This window comes from Triturus cristatus, chromosome 3_2 (assembly GCF_964204655.1).
Source record: "Triturus cristatus chromosome 3_2, aTriCri1.1, whole genome shotgun sequence".
Taxonomy (NCBI): domain Eukaryota; kingdom Metazoa; phylum Chordata; class Amphibia; order Caudata; family Salamandridae; genus Triturus; species Triturus cristatus.
The window spans coordinates 519,839,844-519,859,553 of record NC_140584.1 but is presented as its reverse complement, the minus strand read 5'-3'; the positions used below and the strand labels follow the sequence as shown (position 1 = coordinate 519,859,553).

At 43.2% G+C, this 19,710-nt stretch overlaps 1 protein-coding gene across 5 annotated transcripts in view; it reads right to left on the bottom strand.

Moving 5' to 3' along the window:
• The window catches only part of FAR1 (fatty acyl-CoA reductase 1), a 528,293-nt gene that overhangs the window by 152,664 nt on the left and 355,919 nt on the right, over positions 1 to 19,710 (bottom strand). For 3 of the 5 annotated variants that reach the window (XM_085648213.1, XM_085648215.1, XM_085648217.1), the window contains one exon: positions 11,506 to 11,677. In XM_085648213.1, the coding sequence (XP_085504339.1) occupies positions 11,506 to 11,677 (172 nt within the window). Of the gene's footprint in view, positions 1 to 11,071; positions 11,244 to 11,505; positions 11,678 to 19,710 lie in introns of all 5 variants that reach the window. The other 2 variants (XM_085648214.1, XM_085648216.1) reach the window with 1 other exon arrangement.

The following is a 19,710-nucleotide window of genomic DNA, read 5'->3' as shown; positions in this document are numbered from 1 at the left end:
AAAACAATATAGATATCTTGGCAGATATTTTGACGATATACAAATGTAAAGGCTTTAAGAAAATAAACATTAAAAAAAATATGCATCAGTGGGACCACCTGCTCCTACTGTTTGTCCCTTCATGGCTTAATACAATACAGTAGGATTAGAACATGTGCCGCTTGGTATTTTCACTTCTGCTTGGTATGAATTGCCTGCTAGACTCCGAAGCTAATTTTCAGCACTCTGTCCCAGACCGGTCAGGTCTGCCCAAAGGAATATTATTTGGGGTGTGGCAGTAGCTGATAATGCTTGCATTAACCTCAACCACTGGTAATTATTCGGGGAAGCTTACCTGTCCATCGTTATTTTTCACACCATGCCACCTTGCAGTTCAGGCTGGACTCTTCTTATTGGAGCAGGGTCAAGACTAATTTGAATACCGCTGGGTCCAAACTGAGGTGGCATGGTGTACAAAAAAAACAAAAAAAAACATTTGCAATGCAATCGGTCTCGCATTTGTGAGTTTTTAGTTTTAGGCATTGTAAATTATTTTCTTTCTTATTTATGTTTTTTTGCAGTGGAGTAGATGTATGTTGTGGAAATATGTGCTTTGAATTCGAATCAGATATGGAATTTTGTGGTGTGTAGTGTATGTGTATAGTAAATATGTGGTATAGTGATTGGATGGGGTGAAAGGTGCATACATTAGAAAGTAAGAATGAGAGGGATAGGTAGTTTGTGCATGAAGTGGTAAATGAACTGAAGACAACCCATTATAAATAGTGTGTAAGAAAGAGATAGAAGGGGATATAATGTTATACATGCATAAAGAGGCTGTGGTTGTGTAAGTAGAAGATAGTGAAAGAAGAGGAGGAGAGTGTGTGTTTGGTTATTATTTGTAAATTATGGTATTGAAAGTGTGTGGGAAGATATGAAGGGAACTAATAGTATAAATGCTGGATTCGTATGTGAGAGAACGAGATAGTGATGTAGTGAGTATGAGAGACAGAGTTGTGTGCAATATATGAGTTACGATACTTTTTTTTAACCAAAGAAACAAAGAAAATGACATTTGAAAGGCTTACGATATGAATATATGTGGATCAAAATAATAGAAGTTGTAAAAAATTAATAAAGCCTCACAGGAGATGAGCGAAAATTTGAAACAACCATTAAATACATGTTTTGATTTATACCACAATGGGTGTCACTGGGCATTCACAGTTCAGAGGTACAGATATCGGAAGCATTTTCCAGGTTTCAATGTATTGTACAAGTGTTAAAATTCAGTCCACTTTGATATTCGCAATGGGAATTGCCAGCCCATACCTTTTTATTTGCTATGCCACAAAGATCTACTGGATTTGTTTTGGATTTTTGTTATTTACAAAGGCACTTGGGCGGAAAGCAGTATAACTGCACAGACTTAACGGTGCAGAGGAAACACTTGGCATGACTGTGCAAAAACAGTAAAGGAATTCCTGCCAGCAAAAGGAGCTCGGGTTGCTCTCTAGCTGACACATTTAAGTAGCAGTGAATGGCGCCCTGCCACTGAAGGTAATTGCTCTTCTGGGGCAAGTGGAGATGGTGGGCGTGAAGGGTCTCTCTTATACCCAACTAAAGGGGCAATGAAGCAAAACATTCTCCGGACAAAGCTTGGTGTCGTCACAATTAACAATATAAACGAGAGCAACGTTCGTTTTCGTGCACTTCTCAACCCTTCTTGTTTGAAGCACAAGTTCTCATGCAGTTTTATATAGCGCTAATAGCCCTTATTATTTCCTTCCCAAATGCTCTCTGCGAGGATGCAAAGAATGTGGAGGCTGCAGGCTTAGTAAATAAAATTAAAAGTTTAATACTCTGCTGTAAATTCCATATCACCAGCTACCAGTAGTATCTCCGAAAAGAAGGTGCCCAGCATAATAGCAGAAGAAGCAGCGCGGCTGCAAACGCAAACTAATACAATTAAAAATAAACACAACGGAGTATGCATGCAAGGAAAACATTACTGAAAGCGACGGAATGTGCAGTATGCCATTGACTAAATGAGGGCGTACCTTTCTGTTATCACGCGCTGTATTTGTGTGGGGGGGATAGCAGAAGCAGTGATGCGCGCACTCTATTTGTGTCAAAGGACAGAAGCAATTTAAACAAGACAAGCCCGGCGGAGCGTGGCGCGGGGGAGCGCATTCCAGGCTGGGGAGCGGACCCTTTGAAGTAGGAGGATGCCAAACGGATTGCATGGCGGCACGATGCACGTGATTGTGCGCGTGCTCGCCATGCAATCCGCTTTTGGGAGCACTTTTGGGAGCCCCTTTACTAGAGTCTCGCTGAGCGATCGCTTACGCGATAGCCAACGAGACCTAAAAAAACGACTGTGGCCCAAGTAATTACCGGTGGCTGAGATTAATTCAAGCATTCCATCCATCACTTTTTGTATACTCCAAAGTATAAAAAAAGGAAAATGCTACTTACCAGTATGCATCTGTTCTTGGCATGTAGAGCTGTAGATTCGTATACTTGTGCATAGATCGCCATCTGGTGTTGCGCTCGGATGTTTGCACTTTGTTTTTGTCTGGGAAGAAGTCTTTGTTGTCACGAAGTAGGTGACTCCTCCTTAGGACGATAGTGCGTATGGACATCGACTCCATCTCCAGACTGTTTTGCCATGGAGGGTTATGATGGCTTCAGTAAGAAATAGAAAAGGATGTCCATGTGTAATGTATCTAAGATAGTAATGTATACGAATCTACAGCTAAACAAGCCAAGAACAGATGCATACTGGTAAGTAGCATTTTCCGTTCGAGGCATATGAGCTGTAGATCGTATACTTGTGCATAGACTATACAGCAGTTACCTCCTTAGCGGTGGATACCTGTATCTGTTGCAGTGGTTTGAAAAAGTGTTCTTAATACATCCTGGCCCACACTAGCTTGTTCTTTTGCTTGCATGTCTACACAATAGTGTTTTGTGAACGTGTGTGGTGTAGACCAAGTTGCTGCTTTGCAGATGTCATCTAGGGGAATGTTCCCTAAGAATGCCATAGATGCCCCTAGTTTACATGTGGAGTGAGCTCTAGGGGGAATGGTTAAGGGGTGTTTGGCTTTAGCATAGCATATTTGGAGGCATTTAACAATCCACCTTGCAATCCCTGTTTTTGAGATAGGATTGCCTTTATGGAGGTGGGGAGAAAGCCACAAAAAGTTGTTTAGTCTTTCTAAAGGACTTTGTCCTTTCAATGGGGTAAAATATCGCTCTTTTTACATCGAACGTGTGAAGAGCCCGTTCTGCTACTGAGTCGGGCAGAGTGAAAAACACTAGGAGTTCTACAGAATAGTTAAGGTGGAAAGCAGAGACGACTTTAGGTAGAAATTTTGGGTTAGTCCTAAGAACCACTTTGTTATGATGGATTTGTAGGAATGGTTCTTGTATGGTTAATGCCTGGAGTTCACGGACTCAGAGTGGTGATCGCAACCAGAAAATCTACTTTCCAGGTGAGACATTGCAATTCACATTTATGCATAGGTTCAAATGGGGGACCCATGAGCCTGGTAAGTACCCCATTTAGGTTCCATACTGGAGGGGGTGAAACTCTAGGTGGAATTATTCTTTTAAGTCCTTCCATAAATGCCTTGATAGTTGGTACCCTAAACAAAGACAAGTGTTGTCTGTTTTGGAAATAGGCTGCTATCGCCGCTAGATGTAGTCTAATGGATGTATACGCTAGGTTACATTGTTGTCGATGCAAAAGGTAACAGATGATGTCTTGAATAGAAGCATCTAGTGGGTTGATTTTGTTATTTGTACAGTAAATTACAAATCTTTTCCACTTTGCGGCATAGCAAGCGCTAGTGGTAGGAAGTCTAGCCTCTAATGATGTTCATGCAGGGAGATTAAGGAAGCCAAACTCTAAGATTTCAGGTGCCAGATCGCAAGGTTGAGTTGACTGAGATCTGGATGCCTTATCCCTCCATGGTTCTGAGTGGGAAGCTTGGGTGAGAGGCGTAGCTTTTGATGAGGAACTACTGATAGTTCCAAAAGGGCTGTGAACCATGGCTGTCCGGCCCATGTTGGAGCAATTAGGATCATTGTGAGGTAATGCTGTTTGAGTTTCCAAACCACTAGCGGAATGAGTGGAAGAGGCGGAAAAGCGTAAGCAAATTTGCCTGACCAGTTCATCCATAGCGCATTGCCTTTGGACAATGGGTTTGGATACCTGGATGCAAAGCTTGGGAATTTTGCATTTTTGTTTGTGGCGAACAAGTCTATCTCTGGGTGGCCCCACATTTGAAAGAATGGAAGCAGAACTTGAGGATGAAGTTCCCATTCGTGGATCTGCTGTCTTTGACGACTGAGCAGATCTGCAATCTGATTGTGTACTCCTGGGAGGTGCTCTGCAAGGAGATATATGTTTTGAGAAATGGTCCATCTCCATATGCTTTGAGCTAGGCGTGAAAGCTGCAAAGTGTGTGTCCCTCCCTGTTTTTGTATGTAATACATTGCTGTCAAATTGTCTATACGGACTAGAACAGCTTTGTTTAGGAGGTGGAGTTAAAAAGATTTCAACGCTAGGAAGATCAACAATTCCAGTGGACATGTTTTTGTTGAGGGGTCCATAAGCCCTGAATGGTATGGGTTTGAAGATGAGCGCCGTAGCCGGTGAGTGATGCGTCAGCTGTTAGCACTAACTGTGGAATCGGGTTGAGGAACGTCCGACCTTTGGAAAGGTTTTGGGTGTTCCACCACTGCAGAGAGCGATGGGTGCGGTAGTCTACCAACACCAGATCTGTTAGCTAACCTTGAGCCTGGTTCCACTGACGTGCCAAAGACTCCTGTAAGGGATGCATTTGGAGTCATGCATACGGGACGATGAGAATGCAAGAGGCCATCATCCCGATTAGATGCATGAACATGCGCGCTGGTAGTGTGTTGAGGCTGAAATGTTGCTATTAGAGCTTGTACAGTGCTTATCCTGACTGGGTTGGGGTATGCTAGAACTTTTAAAGTGTCTATTGTAGCCCCTAGATACTGTTGTATACTGGACTGTTAGAGATGGGATTTGATGAGGTTTACCGTGAATCCCAAGTGGTGAAGCAGTTGGATTGTTTTGTGTGTGTGTTGAACACAGCTGCTGTGTAAATTGGCTTTTATGAGCTAGTCGTCTAGATAAGGGAAGACATGAATGTGCCGTCTTCTTAAGAGGGCCGCAACTACTGCAAGACACTTGGTGAAGACTCTGGGTGCTGTAGTCACCCCGAATGGGAGAACCTTGAATTGGTAGTGTTGACCATCTACCACGAACCTGAGATTTCCTGTGAGCGGGGTGAATGGGAATATGAAAGAAGGCGTCCTTTAAATCGAGAGTGGAGAGAAAGTTGCCTTGTTGAAGTAGTGGGAGCACCTGTTGGAGAGAGACCATGTGGAAGTGATCCGATTGAATGTAGAGATTTAGTAGTCAGAGAGATCCGTCCTTTTTTGGAATTAGTAAATAGAGGGAGTCAGCTCCTGTGCCTTGGTGAGGCAAGGGGACTGGTTCTGTTGCATGTTTTTGTAATAGAGAACCTCTTGTTTGAGAAGTGTTAGATGTTCCAACGACATCGGATGTTGTCTGGGAGGAATGTTTGGGGGGTAGAGGAGAGTTCCAGGCAGTAACCATACTGGATAATTGGTCTTGCCCTCTTGTCTGTTGTGATTGAATTCCAGACAGGTAGGAACTGTGATAGACATCCCCCAACAGGAGTGGGATGATTGGGGGTGGGAAGTGTAGGGAAGTCACCGTTTGGTGGTAGAGGAGGTGTGGATGTTGCAGCAACCTCTTCCTTTACCATTGTTGCCTCTATAGCCCCCACGAAAGTATCCTTTGGAGGACGTTTGAGTGGGACTCTTATATTTTATTTATTTATAGGTTTTATACCGCACCTGAATCACCCCCGAAGGGGTATCTCTGCGCTAAGGATATGCGCTAGACAGCGACCTTAGGAAATAGAGCAGTTTTGAGAAGTTTTCTAAAATACAGATAGCCCGGGCACTGTCTCAAGTCGAATGGAGGCTGGTTCCAATAGAAGGGAGCGAGGTAGGAGAAAGACTTCCTGCCTAGCCTCATTTTACTCACCCGAGGGACCACAAGGACCTAAGGGACCTGATAGGGACATAAGGCTTAAGTTTCCTGGAAATGTAAGAAGTACCTTTGTTATGCAAGGCCTTATAAACAATGCAGCAAACTTTAAATTTAGCCCGCTTGCGGATAGGCAAGAAGTGTAGATATCGAAGCAAGGGAAGGGAGGGAGTTCTTGGCGGGGCATTCATAACAAGACGTGCCGCCGTTGGACCACCTGCAATCTGCTAAGCGAGGACTCATTAGCAGATATCAGGAGAGCATTGCAGTAGTCTAACCGGCTCATAACCATGGTCTGAACAAGGGTTTTGCGAGTAGAGTCCGGGAGAAGCGGAAAGACTCGACAAAGCAAACCCAGCACATGAACGCACCCGCTGGCAGTGTAGGCAGCGTGCTCCTTTAATGACAGAGCGCGATCGAGGTGAATGCCCAGGTTTCTAACAAGAGCCTTCGGGGAAGGGGGAGAACCGAGTGCTGCCGGCCATCAATCAGGTGTCCACAGCAAAGGAGCCTCACCGAATAGCATAATCTCCCTCTTCTCAGCATTAAGTTGGAGAAAATTGCTTTTCATCCAATTTGCGGCAGCTGTCATACCCACTGAGAAAGAGGACTCAGCCAACAAGGAGGATTTGTTGAACAAAAAGAGGAGCTGGGTGTCGACAGCATAAGGAATCGGCGTGAAGCCACAGGATCTAAGAAGATTGGCCAAGGGAGCAATATAGATGTTAAACAATGTGGGGCTCAAACAAGCCCTGAGGAACTCCCTTGGTCAATTCCAGAGGCTTTGACCGAAAAGGACCCAGATTGGCAATCTGGGAGCGGGAAGACCGAAAACTAGTCATCCACTGAAAAGCAGAGCCACTAAATCCAATCTCCTCTAATCTCCGGAGCAAGATTTGGTGAGAGATTGTGTCGAACGCAGCTGAAGAGGGAAGTCCTGAGCCAACAGTTTCGGAGCCAGCTCTGTAGAAGGAGCGGCGAAAAGAGCCTCTAGGGGAAGGGAATTCTTAGTCCCCCATGGACTTAGCAGTTTACGTATCTTTTTTCATCTTTTCTAAACATGTTCCAACTGAGGGCCCGAAAAGATGCTCTTGATCAAAGGGCTGATTTAGGATAGCAGATTGTACCTCCTGTTTGAATCCGGAGACTCGGAGCCAAGCGTGCCTGCGCAACAAAACGCTAGTGTTAATGGTGCGAGATGTGGTATCAGCCGCCGTCGAGCGCACATTTAATTGAGGTGTTTGTGATCAATTTCCCCTCTTGTATAAGGTCATTGGCATTTTGTTTGTACTGGTTAGGAAGGTGTTCAATGAGCTTTTCAAGCTGGTCATAGTGAGCCCTGTCGTACCTGGCCAATAAAGCTTGGGCATTGGCAATCCGCCAATGATTTGCAGCCTGTGATGCAATACGTTTACCAGATGAGTATTAGTTTGGACTCCTATCAGGAGGGGGGGGGGGGGGGTCGCCTGTACTCTGAGTTTGCCCTCTCGTGTGCTTTAGACACCACAAGAGAATACAAAGGGACCGGACCTTTAATGTATATTGGGTCATCAGGAGCTGCCTTATACTTTATCTATCCTGGTGTTTCGAATCCTGACTCCGACAGGGTCCTTGAAAACTTCTGTGGCATGTTTGAGCATGCCTTTTAACATTGGCAGGGTGTGCATGGACTTTTGCGACGGTGCAAACGTTTCAAGTAAAAAATCTTCCTCTAAGGGATCAGAAAGCAACTGTACCCTGTGGTATTGGGCAGCCTTATTGGTAAGTTGCGCAAACCCAATATTGTCATCTGGTGGTGATGGCCTAGATGGCTAGAGGTCCGGGTCATTATGTGGGTCAGGATCTGTATTGTAGTCATCCCAAGGGTCTACGTCGTGTGGGATGGTATGTGCATCATCATCCTCATGTGGATCTATATTCCCACCCCCATCGGTATGATCATCCTCAGTATCTGACGTTTGAGGTGATACGATATGTTGTGGGGAGTGTGGTGGAGAAATAAGATTTGGATCAGCTGGAGGAGAAGGTGGAGGGGATGTGTTAATGCTCATCTCCATTCTTTTCAAGGGTATTTCAGATTTCTCTGAAGTGTTCAGTTACCTCTTTTTTGGAGGCTTGGCGATTACTTATCCAGTCTCTGGATCAATAGAAAGTTTTTTGTTTTGGATCCAAAAAAATCAGGTACAGGTTGCGTGGGATTATTTTTTTTTGGTGCCGAAGATTTTGGGTCAAATGTTCTTTGGCCTGAGTCTGAGGCTTTCTGTGGGGTCTTGGACTCTTTAGGTTTTGTTCTAGGAGTTTGACTCCGAGACCTTTATCGGCTCAGAAGATATTTTTGGTTCCGAATGTTTGTCTTTGGTATGTTTCGATGCCGAGGGCTTCGGCGTCTAAGCTGTCTTCGGTGTCGACGAAGAAGGGGGTGGCACATCTTTGGTCTTGTGCTTCGGTGCCGAAGGTGACTTTTCGGCACCGGAATGGGATTGGCTCGATCCCGAGCTGGAAGGCTTATCTTTAGGTTTCATAGCCGGGCCAGAGGGCGGGGCGCCTGAGACATGTTGCTGGTGTCGACCCGAGGGCGAGGGTGTTATCGGGGCCTTAGGTTTGTCTTTTGGGAGAGGGGTTTCGGTGCTCACTGACTGCTGAGCTGTGGTGAGTGTCTCCTCTTGGACATCGGAGTAGTCGGCCTCGGAGACGGAGATGTCTTCTTCATCACCTTGTTGTTACGGCTGGACATTGGGATCTGCTCCGAAGATGTCCGGAATCGAGCTGCTTCCGCTGAACATTTCGTAACATCGAGCCAAACGATCACGGATGTTTTTCTTCAACCTGAAAGATGAACAGACCTCGCAGTCCTTGTCTTTGTGCTCCGGGGAGAGGCAGAGGTTACAAACCTCGTGCAAGTTAATGTATGGGAACTTCACACCACGGGGCATTTTTTTTTTTAAACGAGTCCTTTCCATTGTCTGCAGGCGTGGTCGGCGAGGATAGGTCCAACGGCCTGCGTCAAAGATCGAGATAGAGGAGTTTGTTTTTAAAGATGCGCGTTTAAAGGGAAACTCGATCGTGACAATACCGTCGAGTGTAGAGGAATTGCGTGTCGATGGGGGGGTTCGAAACCGACACGGAGCACAGCAAATCGCATCCGAACCCGATGGCGGAAAAAATCAATCTGGAGATGGAGTCAATGCCCATGCGCACTATTGTCCTAAGGAGGAGTCACCTACCTCGTGACTACAAAGACTTCTTCAAAGACAAAAACAAAATGCAAACATCCGAGCCCAACACCAGATGGCGATCTATGCACAAGTATAGAATCTACAGCTCATACGCCTGGAACAGTGATATTACGTGTAAAACAGATTTGAAAAAGGAAAACGGTGTCCAAATAGTACTACTGCATCAACTAACAGGGTATTTGGACCCTCCTTCTGCACACACTCTTCATACCTCTAGAGTGTTTCAGTTGCAAGAGGTTTGTAGACATGAAATAAGTAACTGAGTGAAGAAAATCCAGACATGTAACCCCAATTAAAAAGATGTGCAAGACGAGATGGCTTAATACGGTGGTAGAACAAACTAGCGCAAAACTGGAGGTGCAGCAGAAGCTAAACAGTGCACGTCAAGCAATAGAAAATGACATGTTTACAGAACAAAATGCAATCTGTTATTGTTGATGCAGAGATAGCATATCAGTAACTAAATTAAAGAAAAAAAAATATGAAAATCCCAGCAATAACACGACAACTGCAAAAAGAAGCTTATTCCAGTTTTTCAGATGTTCCGCTCACTGAACAAGCAAGCTGAGCAAATTATGGCTATGTTGAGTCACTGTGTGTCGTATTGTAAAGTTTCAAGTTCAGACAGAGCGAATTGAACGTTGTAAATAAAGGTCTGGGAATCTGTGAAGAGAATGCCATGGCCGAATTATATTCTTTATGCTCTTCTTAGGCGACTTCTGGCTCTCCTAGTTAGGAAGCATAACACGACTACTTAAATACCGCTCAAAGGCAAGCTTTGAGCTAATAACTACCGCTTGTTGACCGTTCTTCATGCATGGAGTTTCATGGTCTTTGCTCCAATAGACAGAAAATCAATTACAGTTACCAAAAACATTTCAAAATTCCCATCTACTTTGTAAACAGACTCAAAAGATGCTACATAAATACTAAGCAGATTTACAGCTATGTTTTTCAGTTAAGGAACCTTGAACTTTAAATCGTTTAACACCAAAACGAAAATTACAAAAGCAGTAGAATTTAGGAGAAAAACAATAACAAATTAATATTTAAGGAACATACTTTTTTCATTAAATGTTGCAACATACACATACTTAACCTGGGTATAACATGAGGGCCCAAAAAGAGAAATGAAGCAAAAGCGCATGAAAAACAGAGGCGCTGAGCTGTTCTAAATAAGGAGTGAATCCTAAATCATACAAATCCCTATATCAATGATTATACAGCAAAAATAGCAGAAAGGAGGCCAAAGCTGCAAGGAACAGAGTTAGGCAGCTGGCATGTTGTTACTGCAATGGGGTAGTACTGCTTCTTTCGATATGCTATTGTTCTGAAAACTGACATAAGTGGGACATTAATTTAGTATATTTCAATGTTATTGCCAGTGCTTGGCAGGCTGACAAAACATCCATTGATCAGAGGTTTCTCAAAGTCCTTTCCAGTGTGGAAAGAGGACATTGATAAATGAATGCTTGGTGTAAGATTGTTGTCCTCATTTTTATATACGAGATATATTTATGAATAGCTTTAAAATATTTTCATGTTGAAGGTTATGCTCTCGCTCCAGGCATGATCTCTACCCACTTCAGCAAAAATAAATGCCAGAGATCTAGTTATTACATATTGACAGAAGCAGAAAACTAAAACCCATGCCACTGAGCCTGCGCCTCCCAAGCAAGCCTCCACCATTTACCAGCACCTGGCTTTTCGGTTAATTTTTTTACCATAACTGTCTTACCAGGGTTTCTGACCTGTTAACCTTAGAAAGCCATCAAACAACATGGCAGGTACTATATGGCTGACTGCTGTCCAGTAATGATGCAAAAGGGGGTTGGAACGAAGATTAACATTGGGGCGCCTGAGTGCCTGCTCTAAAGGATGCATCTTGAAGGTCATATTTACACAATTTTCTGTGGGGAAAAATAAGGGCCAAACATTTAATGTAATGTATGCAAACAAAAAACCTACATACATTAAGTATTTGAATTCATTACTAAGAAACACAATATACTTATAACTTGCCTTACAAAAATGAGAAGACACAAGACATAATATTGCATTTAACAGTATTAAATTGCAGCAAAACACTTCTTTTTCAATAGTCATTTCCTGTTAAGTATGTGCTTCTTTCAATGTCAGAGGAACAGCAAAGATAGAGCTAGTCACCATTACCTTGGGCTTCTTCCAGTAATCCTGAGGTAGATATCATACAGGAATGCTGGCGCCTTATGGCTTACAGCAATCCAATAGTGATATAAAAGGTGATTGGATGTAAGATTTACATTGGGCCGTCTGAAGGCCTGTTCGAGAGGGTTCCTCTTGAAAGTTGAAATTACATGGTATTCTGAGAAAGAAAAGTGGTGCAAACAGCTTTGATAATCACCATGTAATAAATGTGTATGACAATCATATTTTAAACAAAATACACTGCTTCATCAAAAAAATGTTTTAAAAAAAAGTGATTAAACTGTGGAAATGTAATTGCACAGAAGTCATGCACTGATACCTGTAATTAACAACCGTGACAATAAAATCAACTATAAGCGTACTAATTCATTGGTCTTAAAGAGGTGCCACCACTTTGTTATTTGATAGTCTCAGCTCTACTTTTGCAGTAGTCTGATTTTATATTGTACGTCACTGACAATAGCATCTGTCTTTCTGTTCCTCTCAGATTCTTCTCACATTTACATGTTGGAGAGAACTAGGCCAAAAATGCAATATAAATAATTTACAATGTCTGAACGTAAAAGATTAGTAAGACTTTTTATATTTTTAAACGAAAACTAAGGATCTTTGCTATAGACCAGATATTAAAAATGTAAACTTTTAATCTGAATATATTCTATTGTAACACGGATAAGAGACGCTATACAAGCAAGACAACCAACAAATAATAAAGGTCCATAAATATCTACTCTTCAAAGCCATTTATCTTCTAGAACAACTTTACTGATTGACCTGGAACATTAATATGCTACTGCAACTATTTACACGTTCAAGAACTATTTTACAGGACGGTTCTTTGTTGACTAAATTTTGGATTCAATGCGATATGATTAAGGAGCTTGAACATTTTAAACCCAAAGTTTTGTTGCAATTGTTTAAGCTCCTGCAGTATGAAACATGCAGAGTACACTAAATGAAATGCATTACTGGCACTATAGATACAGGAGGTAAACCATAAAGTCATATTAAGAGTAAGCAATTGATAATAAATGGTAAAACATTTTCTAAGCACACTATGGGACATTCACCCAAAAGAAAAAGTTACAACCTTTAGTAACTTTGGTTCTGCTCCATCCTGTGCTCCCTCTGTAAATTATTTCCTTGAAATTCACCAGCCACAAACTAGAACCCCATAGAACTTCTGACATGCTGTTGCGGTTCCTGGTGGCATTGCTTAGGTCACAAGGTGTGCAATAGTGTCATGTGAAACAAACCTGTGGTGCAAAAATGCCACCAAACTGTTGCACGAGCATAATCAAGAAGTTGCTTTCTCTTTGGTAACTATGTTTCTCGAGGATACCATATCTTCCTGCAGAGTCCTCACTATGATCCTCTTCTATTGCTAGTCTGGAGCAGGAAAGTTTTAGCGCAACAGCCCTCCAGTGCACTAAAGTATGACTTTGACCACCCAGAAAGTGACAACATCGGCGAATTCAAGGGGCCAACTAGCACCCTCTCAGTTCCCAGTACTTTTACAATGCCCCATCATTGTGTGTGTATGTATGTAGATATATATGTGGTACTCGTATATAGCACAAAACGACCCAAAAGGCAGTGGAGCACAGTAGATTTATAAAAGGCAAGAATGTAGTCAATAAGCTAGTTTGTAGACTGACTACATCAAGTTGTAGGGCGTTGGATATAGACCTTCATGTTGAACTACCTCCCTCCTCTTCTAATAATTAACCTTGTGATTAACAAGATCCCAAAGGTATGCAAATATATCATATGCTGTGTTAAAACTCTTCTAAACGACTTCAATATTTTTCTAGACAACCATGTGAACACCTATCCTTTACCCAAACCGCCTAACTGCAAGCCAAAACCTTCATCGATAAAGGCTTTCATGTTATTAGACCAAGGATAGCGGTCAATTTTGCCATCTCCCAAGGATACTGATAGAGGACCTATATAGCGTCAGTGTGTGAAGAGAGAGGCTACCAGAGGCCAGCTGTTGTATGCGAGTTAGGTGAATGTACCATGCCATTCAGAAGAGAAGGGTGAAACACATGAGCAGCTCAGCACAAGGGCTGGCTGCATTGGCGGACTCATTTTTCTTTAGGTGGGGTGCAACTGCGCTTGTGCGTAGTTTCACTCCCCCTTAAGCTACAAGAGAGACCTTGCAGTTGCACCCGAGATGGATGAGGCCTAATGTATAATGCCAGTGTCCTTATTAATATAAGCTGCTGTGGAAGGGGGCAGGGTTGGGAGGAAAATTATCAAAGCTACATAGGTTTTAAAGATATGGGGGCAAAGTCAGATAGCATAACATGGTCTGTGACAGCAGGTGGTGCTCCTCCTCACACGGAAACTGACCTCCACCTTCCTTTAATGTTCTGCTCAAAGCTATATGGATTTTGTGAAGGGCTATGGAGACGTTATTTACAAAGACTGGCTCACAGACTCCTTTTCACAGCCTTTGTAACATCCAACCAGGAGCCAGAAAAACGTCAACAGAAGGGTGCATCGATAGTACATCCTGCTTCTGGAACGTCGCAGGTTTGGTGCACTGAGAAATGTACTCTTATGCAGTGAGTGTTTAAGTTTATTTTTATTTGCATAGTTACTTTAAACCATTGCAATAAATAACAGCAATAAAACATCCTCAATACTATAATACACTTGGTAGGATAAAACCTGTCTCAGATATTAGAATAAACCTTCTCATTTACTGTATCCAATAGGGGTACTTAAAAATAGATTGTGGTGGTTATGCGGAGATAAACCATGATTTGCAGTAGTTCAAAGAGGAAGGTGTCATGTGTAGGAGCCGATACTGAAAGACAGTGGGAATCTAATTAAAAGCAGCTGTACACGAGGTAGGAGCCAGAAACCCTTGCCCGGCTTGGATTCAGGACCCATGTAAAAGAAATGCAGAGATTATGGGACACCTATGTGCAACAAAAAAAAGGCAAGATTTGGGAAAGATCTACTTGAAGGCTCCTTCGCTGAAGTGGGATTATGTTCAGTACCCATGTGCGAAAAGAGCAGGGGATTAGAAAGTGCCATATGCAAAAAGCCAGGTCTTAGCCCTGAACAGGGATACTTTGACTAGGGTGATCGCTGGTGTCCCTCACAGAGTGCCCTGGCTCCAAGCTGAAGAGCTTAGAGTCTGATTTTCAGCATATTGTGTCCTTTGGAAGTTTTGCTGCGCGCCGATGCGAGGAATTTTACAAGTTCACAGTTCAACTGTGGATCATCAGCAGCAAAGCAGGCCATCACGGATTGTCTTCGTGAGCGAATACCTCTTTGGTTGAATGGAGCTTTGAGCATTGGTCTTCTTTCTTCCAGCAGATCTTCAAAGGTGCATAGCAGGTCTAGTAAATACTCTGCGTCCTTTCCACAGAATTGACAGATATTTGGTGTCGATGCTCCCAGCCATCAGGGAAGATGAGATATGCAGGGTAACAGCCACAGGCGATATTTAAAAAATTGCTCCTTGATAGATCGCGGGAAGCCTCGGCTGAATTTCTGGGGCAGATTAGGTGTTTAATGATACCCAAGCATGTACTCTAGCTGGAAATGTCACCTTCTCTTCTATCAAATAGAGAAACCTGATAGATTTCCACACTGTTTTTGCAGTGAGTGCTTTTATCCTGTCTCTAATAGTGCAAGCTCTCTGCCCCAAACTCATGACAACAGTAGCAGCTCACAATACGAAGCAAGGGATAAGCTACACTTGTAGGAGTCTTCTACAAGCCTCAGTCTTGTGTGACAATTGTGTATCAGTCTGGTGACAAGTGTAAAAATCAGCCATGCGGTGTGGGTGCTTTGAATAGAGATGTTGCACTATCCTACTGGTGAAATACACCTGCAAGCCTGTCGGACTGGCCTGAGCACAGCCCTAGAGCCTCTCGAGGACTAATTTATTCAGGTCAGTGACTGGAGAAAGGGGGGCTCGATGTCTGCATTTCAACCCACCAATTCCTAAGCAACCCCTGCACGAAGAAAACACTTCTAGGCTCATGGAGTCGAGTTTCTTAGATTCAGTCTTGAGGGGCTATAGAAAAGGCATTCTTAACTTAGAAGAGGAAGCCTGGACCATTATACTCTACAGAGAGGGGTGAGACAACAAACATTGTGGGTCACACAGTGCAGGCTCATCTCTTCTAGTGCCCTACATGTGACTTTCAAGTCCTACAAAGGGGTTCTTACCGACAGCTAGAATTGGCTGCTAGAGTGCCTCATTCAAAGACCGCAGATGCTCTGACCAAAATCTAGCAGCCATCCGCTGCAGTATCAAAATGTTAGATTTGGCATTAGTTCTGGCAAAATTAATTTCAATGCGCCTGTATTTGTCACTTTGAAGGGAACATAGAGACTTGCTTTTAAGGAGAATCAGAGGGGGAAGGCATGACCCAGTCTGTAGGTGTATGCTGAACACTTAACATACCATGGAACGGGACATGGACAAGGAATGGTTTTGGGAATAGGACCATATCCTCGAGGAGGAAGAGGACTTTTCCTTGTCATGAGGTTTATAAGGGAAGATTGTTACCTGCGAGGAGATTTAAACTGAAGATAATTGAAACCATTCCGATCTCCCATCTTGAAGACTTTTGGATACATAAAGGAACAAGCATCGCAGCAGTGGTCACGCATGGGACCCATACACCATGTGCAAATGTTATGTGGGTCCGATAAAGATCAACTTCTGGCATCTGGTTAAAACCCCGAAAACCTAGGAGACAATTGCCCTAAAGGCTGTTGAAAGCTGAAGGGTTTTGACCGTGAAGACCTGAGAAGACCTCTGGACCCATGTCAATCAGGAGCAGATAAACAGAAACTAATGCCAGTGTACCCAGTTGATGTCTTAAAATTTCTGATGTCACATTCTGGGTGAGCGGAGTCATGACTTAGGCCACCTGGCATCATGTGGTCATGGTGGATTGCTACAGCTGAAGAAAGTTTGATACAGTCAACGGCATGAACAATATTCATAAAGTGTGCAATCTGTGAGAAGAACCACATGAATTATTCTAAAACAGCAAACTTTAGAAGATTTAAGGACTTTGAGGAGAGGCAGGTGGGCAATAAGAAAAGAATGCAACTTTTTTTCTATTGCATACTATTCTCTGCAGATTCTTTATCTTTGAAAGATTACCCAGAAACAGACCAGAAATATGTAAGGGTACCTTGGCTACGCCTAAACAGGTCTAATCCTCAGAAAAAGCATGGAGCGATTATTTCTGAAGGAAAATGTTACTTACCCATTAAGCATCTGTTCTTGGCTTGTAGAGCTGTAGATTCACATGCTTTTCATACTCGTGCCATCTAGTGTTGGGTCTGGATGTTTGCAAGTTGTTTTTCTTGGAAGAAGTCTTTCCAGTCTCGAGGTAGGCGACTCCTTTTGGTGATAGTCTCCATTGTTAGATTGTTTTCCCGCAGAGTGTGAGAATGGAGTTAGTAAATGTAGAATAAAGATGTTCATGCGTATGTATAGAAGTAAGAAACTGCAAAAGGCATAGGTACCCGGGGAGGCTGTTGGGGGCATGTGAATCTACAGCTCTACATGCCAAGAACAGACGCTTACTGGGTAAGTAACCATTTTCCATTCGAGGCATGTAAGCTATAGATCACATGCTTTGCATAGACTATACAGCAGTATTCTCCCAAAGCGGTTGCTAACCTGTAGCTGTTGCAGTTGTTTGAAAGAGTGTTCTAAGAACTGACTGGCCTACATTAGCTTGTTGTCTGGCTAACACATCTACACAATAGTGTTTGGTAAATGTGTGCGGTGTAGATCATGTTGCAGCTTTATAGATGTCAGCTATGGAGAGGTTTCCTAAGAAAGACTGGTTTGCAGGTGGAATGAGTTTTAGGGAGTATTGGCTAAGTCCTCTTTGCTTTTGCATAGCATTGTTTGATACATTTAACAATCCACCAAGCAATACCTGATTTAGAAATAGCATTGCCTTTGTGTGGTGGAGCAAAGCCACAAAGTTGTTTAGATTAACAAAATGGTTTTGTCCTATGTAATACAATAAGGCTAGTCTAACATCTAAAGCGTGTAGAGCTCAATCTGCCACTGAATCTGGTTGGGGAAAGAACACAGGCAACTCAACACATTGATTGATGTGAAAGGCAGATACCACTTTGGGTAGGAATTTGGTGTTAGTGCGAAGAACCACTTTGTTTTTGTGGAGTTGGAAAAATGGTTCCTCAAAGGTTAGTGCCTGAAGCTCACCCACTCTCCTCAGTGATGTTATAGCAATGAGGAAAGCAACTTTCCAAGTGAGAAATTGCATTTCACATTTATGCAATGGCTTGAAGGGTTGATCCATTAATCTGGTAATGACAATGTTAAGATTCCACAACGGAGCAGGTGGAAGTCTTGGTGGAATAACTCTAGAGTACTTCCATAAAAGCCTGGATAATAGATACTCTGAAAAGGGACAGATGCGGTCTATTTTGGAAGTATGCAGCTATTGCAATGAGATTTAAGCGCATGGATGTGTAAGCCAATCTGGTCTGCTGCAAGTGTAGGAAGTAATTAATTACATTTTGAATGGAAGTATCTAACTGGTTGATTTAGTTATTACAATATATAACAAATCGTTTCCATTTAGCTGTGTAGCAAGCCCTTGTAGTAGGCCTTCTGGCCTCTAATGTTGTTCATACAGTCTGGTGGAAGGTTCAGATAACCAAACTATGATTTCAGGTGCCAGATCGCTAGGTTGAGTTCTTTGGGATCTGGAGACTTAGCTTTTGACGAGGAACTATTGAGAGCTCCAACAGGGTAGTGAACCAAGGCTGACGGGCCCATGTGGGAGCCATCAGTGTGAGAGATGCTTGTCTGAGCTTCCGAACCACTAGTGGAATGAGTGGGAGAAGCAGAAAAGCGTAGGCAAATATCCCGACCAGTTAATCCATAGTGCTTTGCCTTTGGAAAATGGGTGTGGATACCTGGAGGCGAAGTTTGAACATTTTGCGTTTTGGTGTGTGGTGAGCAGATCGGTGGAAAGCCCCACATTTGAAAGGTGGAGAATTGGAGGGTGAAGTTCCCACTCGTGAATCTGTTGTCTCTGCCTGCTGAGAAGGTCCGTGATTTGATTGTTTACTCCTGGGAGGTGTTCTGCCAGGAGAGAAATATTGTAATGTATGGCCCACCTCCAAATGGCTTGTGCAAGGTGTAACAGCTGGAGAGTGTGTGTGTCCGCCCTGTTTCTGTATGTAATACATGGCTGTCATGTTGTCGGTGTGGACCAGGACAGTTTTGCCTGAAAGGTGAGTCTGGAAGGCTTTGGGCGATAGAAATAATGCTAGCAGCTCTAGATGATTTATATGAAGTTGCTTTTGCCTCCACAAACATTTAACTGTGTGAGTTTGGAGAGGAGTTCCCCAACCAGTGAGCGATGAGTCTGCTGTTAGCACAGTCTGTGGACCTGAGTCGATGAAGGGCCGCCCTTCAGTTAAGTTTTGTGGATTCCACCACAGCAGAGAGCAATGGGTCCAGCCGTCTACCAACACTAGATCTGACAATTGACCCTGAGACTGATTCCACTGACGTGCTAAGCTTTCTTGAAGGGAACTATCATGATGCAAGAAACCACCATTCCCAGTAGCTGCATATATACTCGAGCTGGTAGTGACTGGTCGGGCTGAATCTGAGATTAGAGCCTGAACATTGCAGATTCTGGCTGCATTGGGTCAGGCTAGAGCTTTTTGAGTATTGAGAGTGGCTCCCAAATAGGTTTGTGGGTTGGAGATGGGACTTCAACACATTTACTGTGAACCCCAGATCGTGCAGTAATTGTAGTGTTATTGGAGTGTGCTGGAGACACTTAGGGTAAGAGCTGGCTTTGATGAGCCAGTCGTCTAAGTATGGAAAGACATGAATATGCTGTCTTCGCAAGTGAGCAGCGACTACTGCCAGGCATTTGGTGAAGAAGTGGTGACTCCGAATGGAAGCCCTTTCTAGTGGTAGTGTTGCCCCACTACCACAAACCTGAGATATTTGCAATGAGCGGGATGTATTGGAATATGGAAGTATGCGTCCTATAAGTCTAGAGTAGACAAAGTCGCCTTGCTGTAGGAGCACTTGAAGAGTGACAATATGAAAGTGATCTGAGTGAATATATTGATTTAGCTCTCCGAGGTCTAATATAGCCCTGAGAGAGAAGTCTTTTTTGGGTATGAGAAATTATA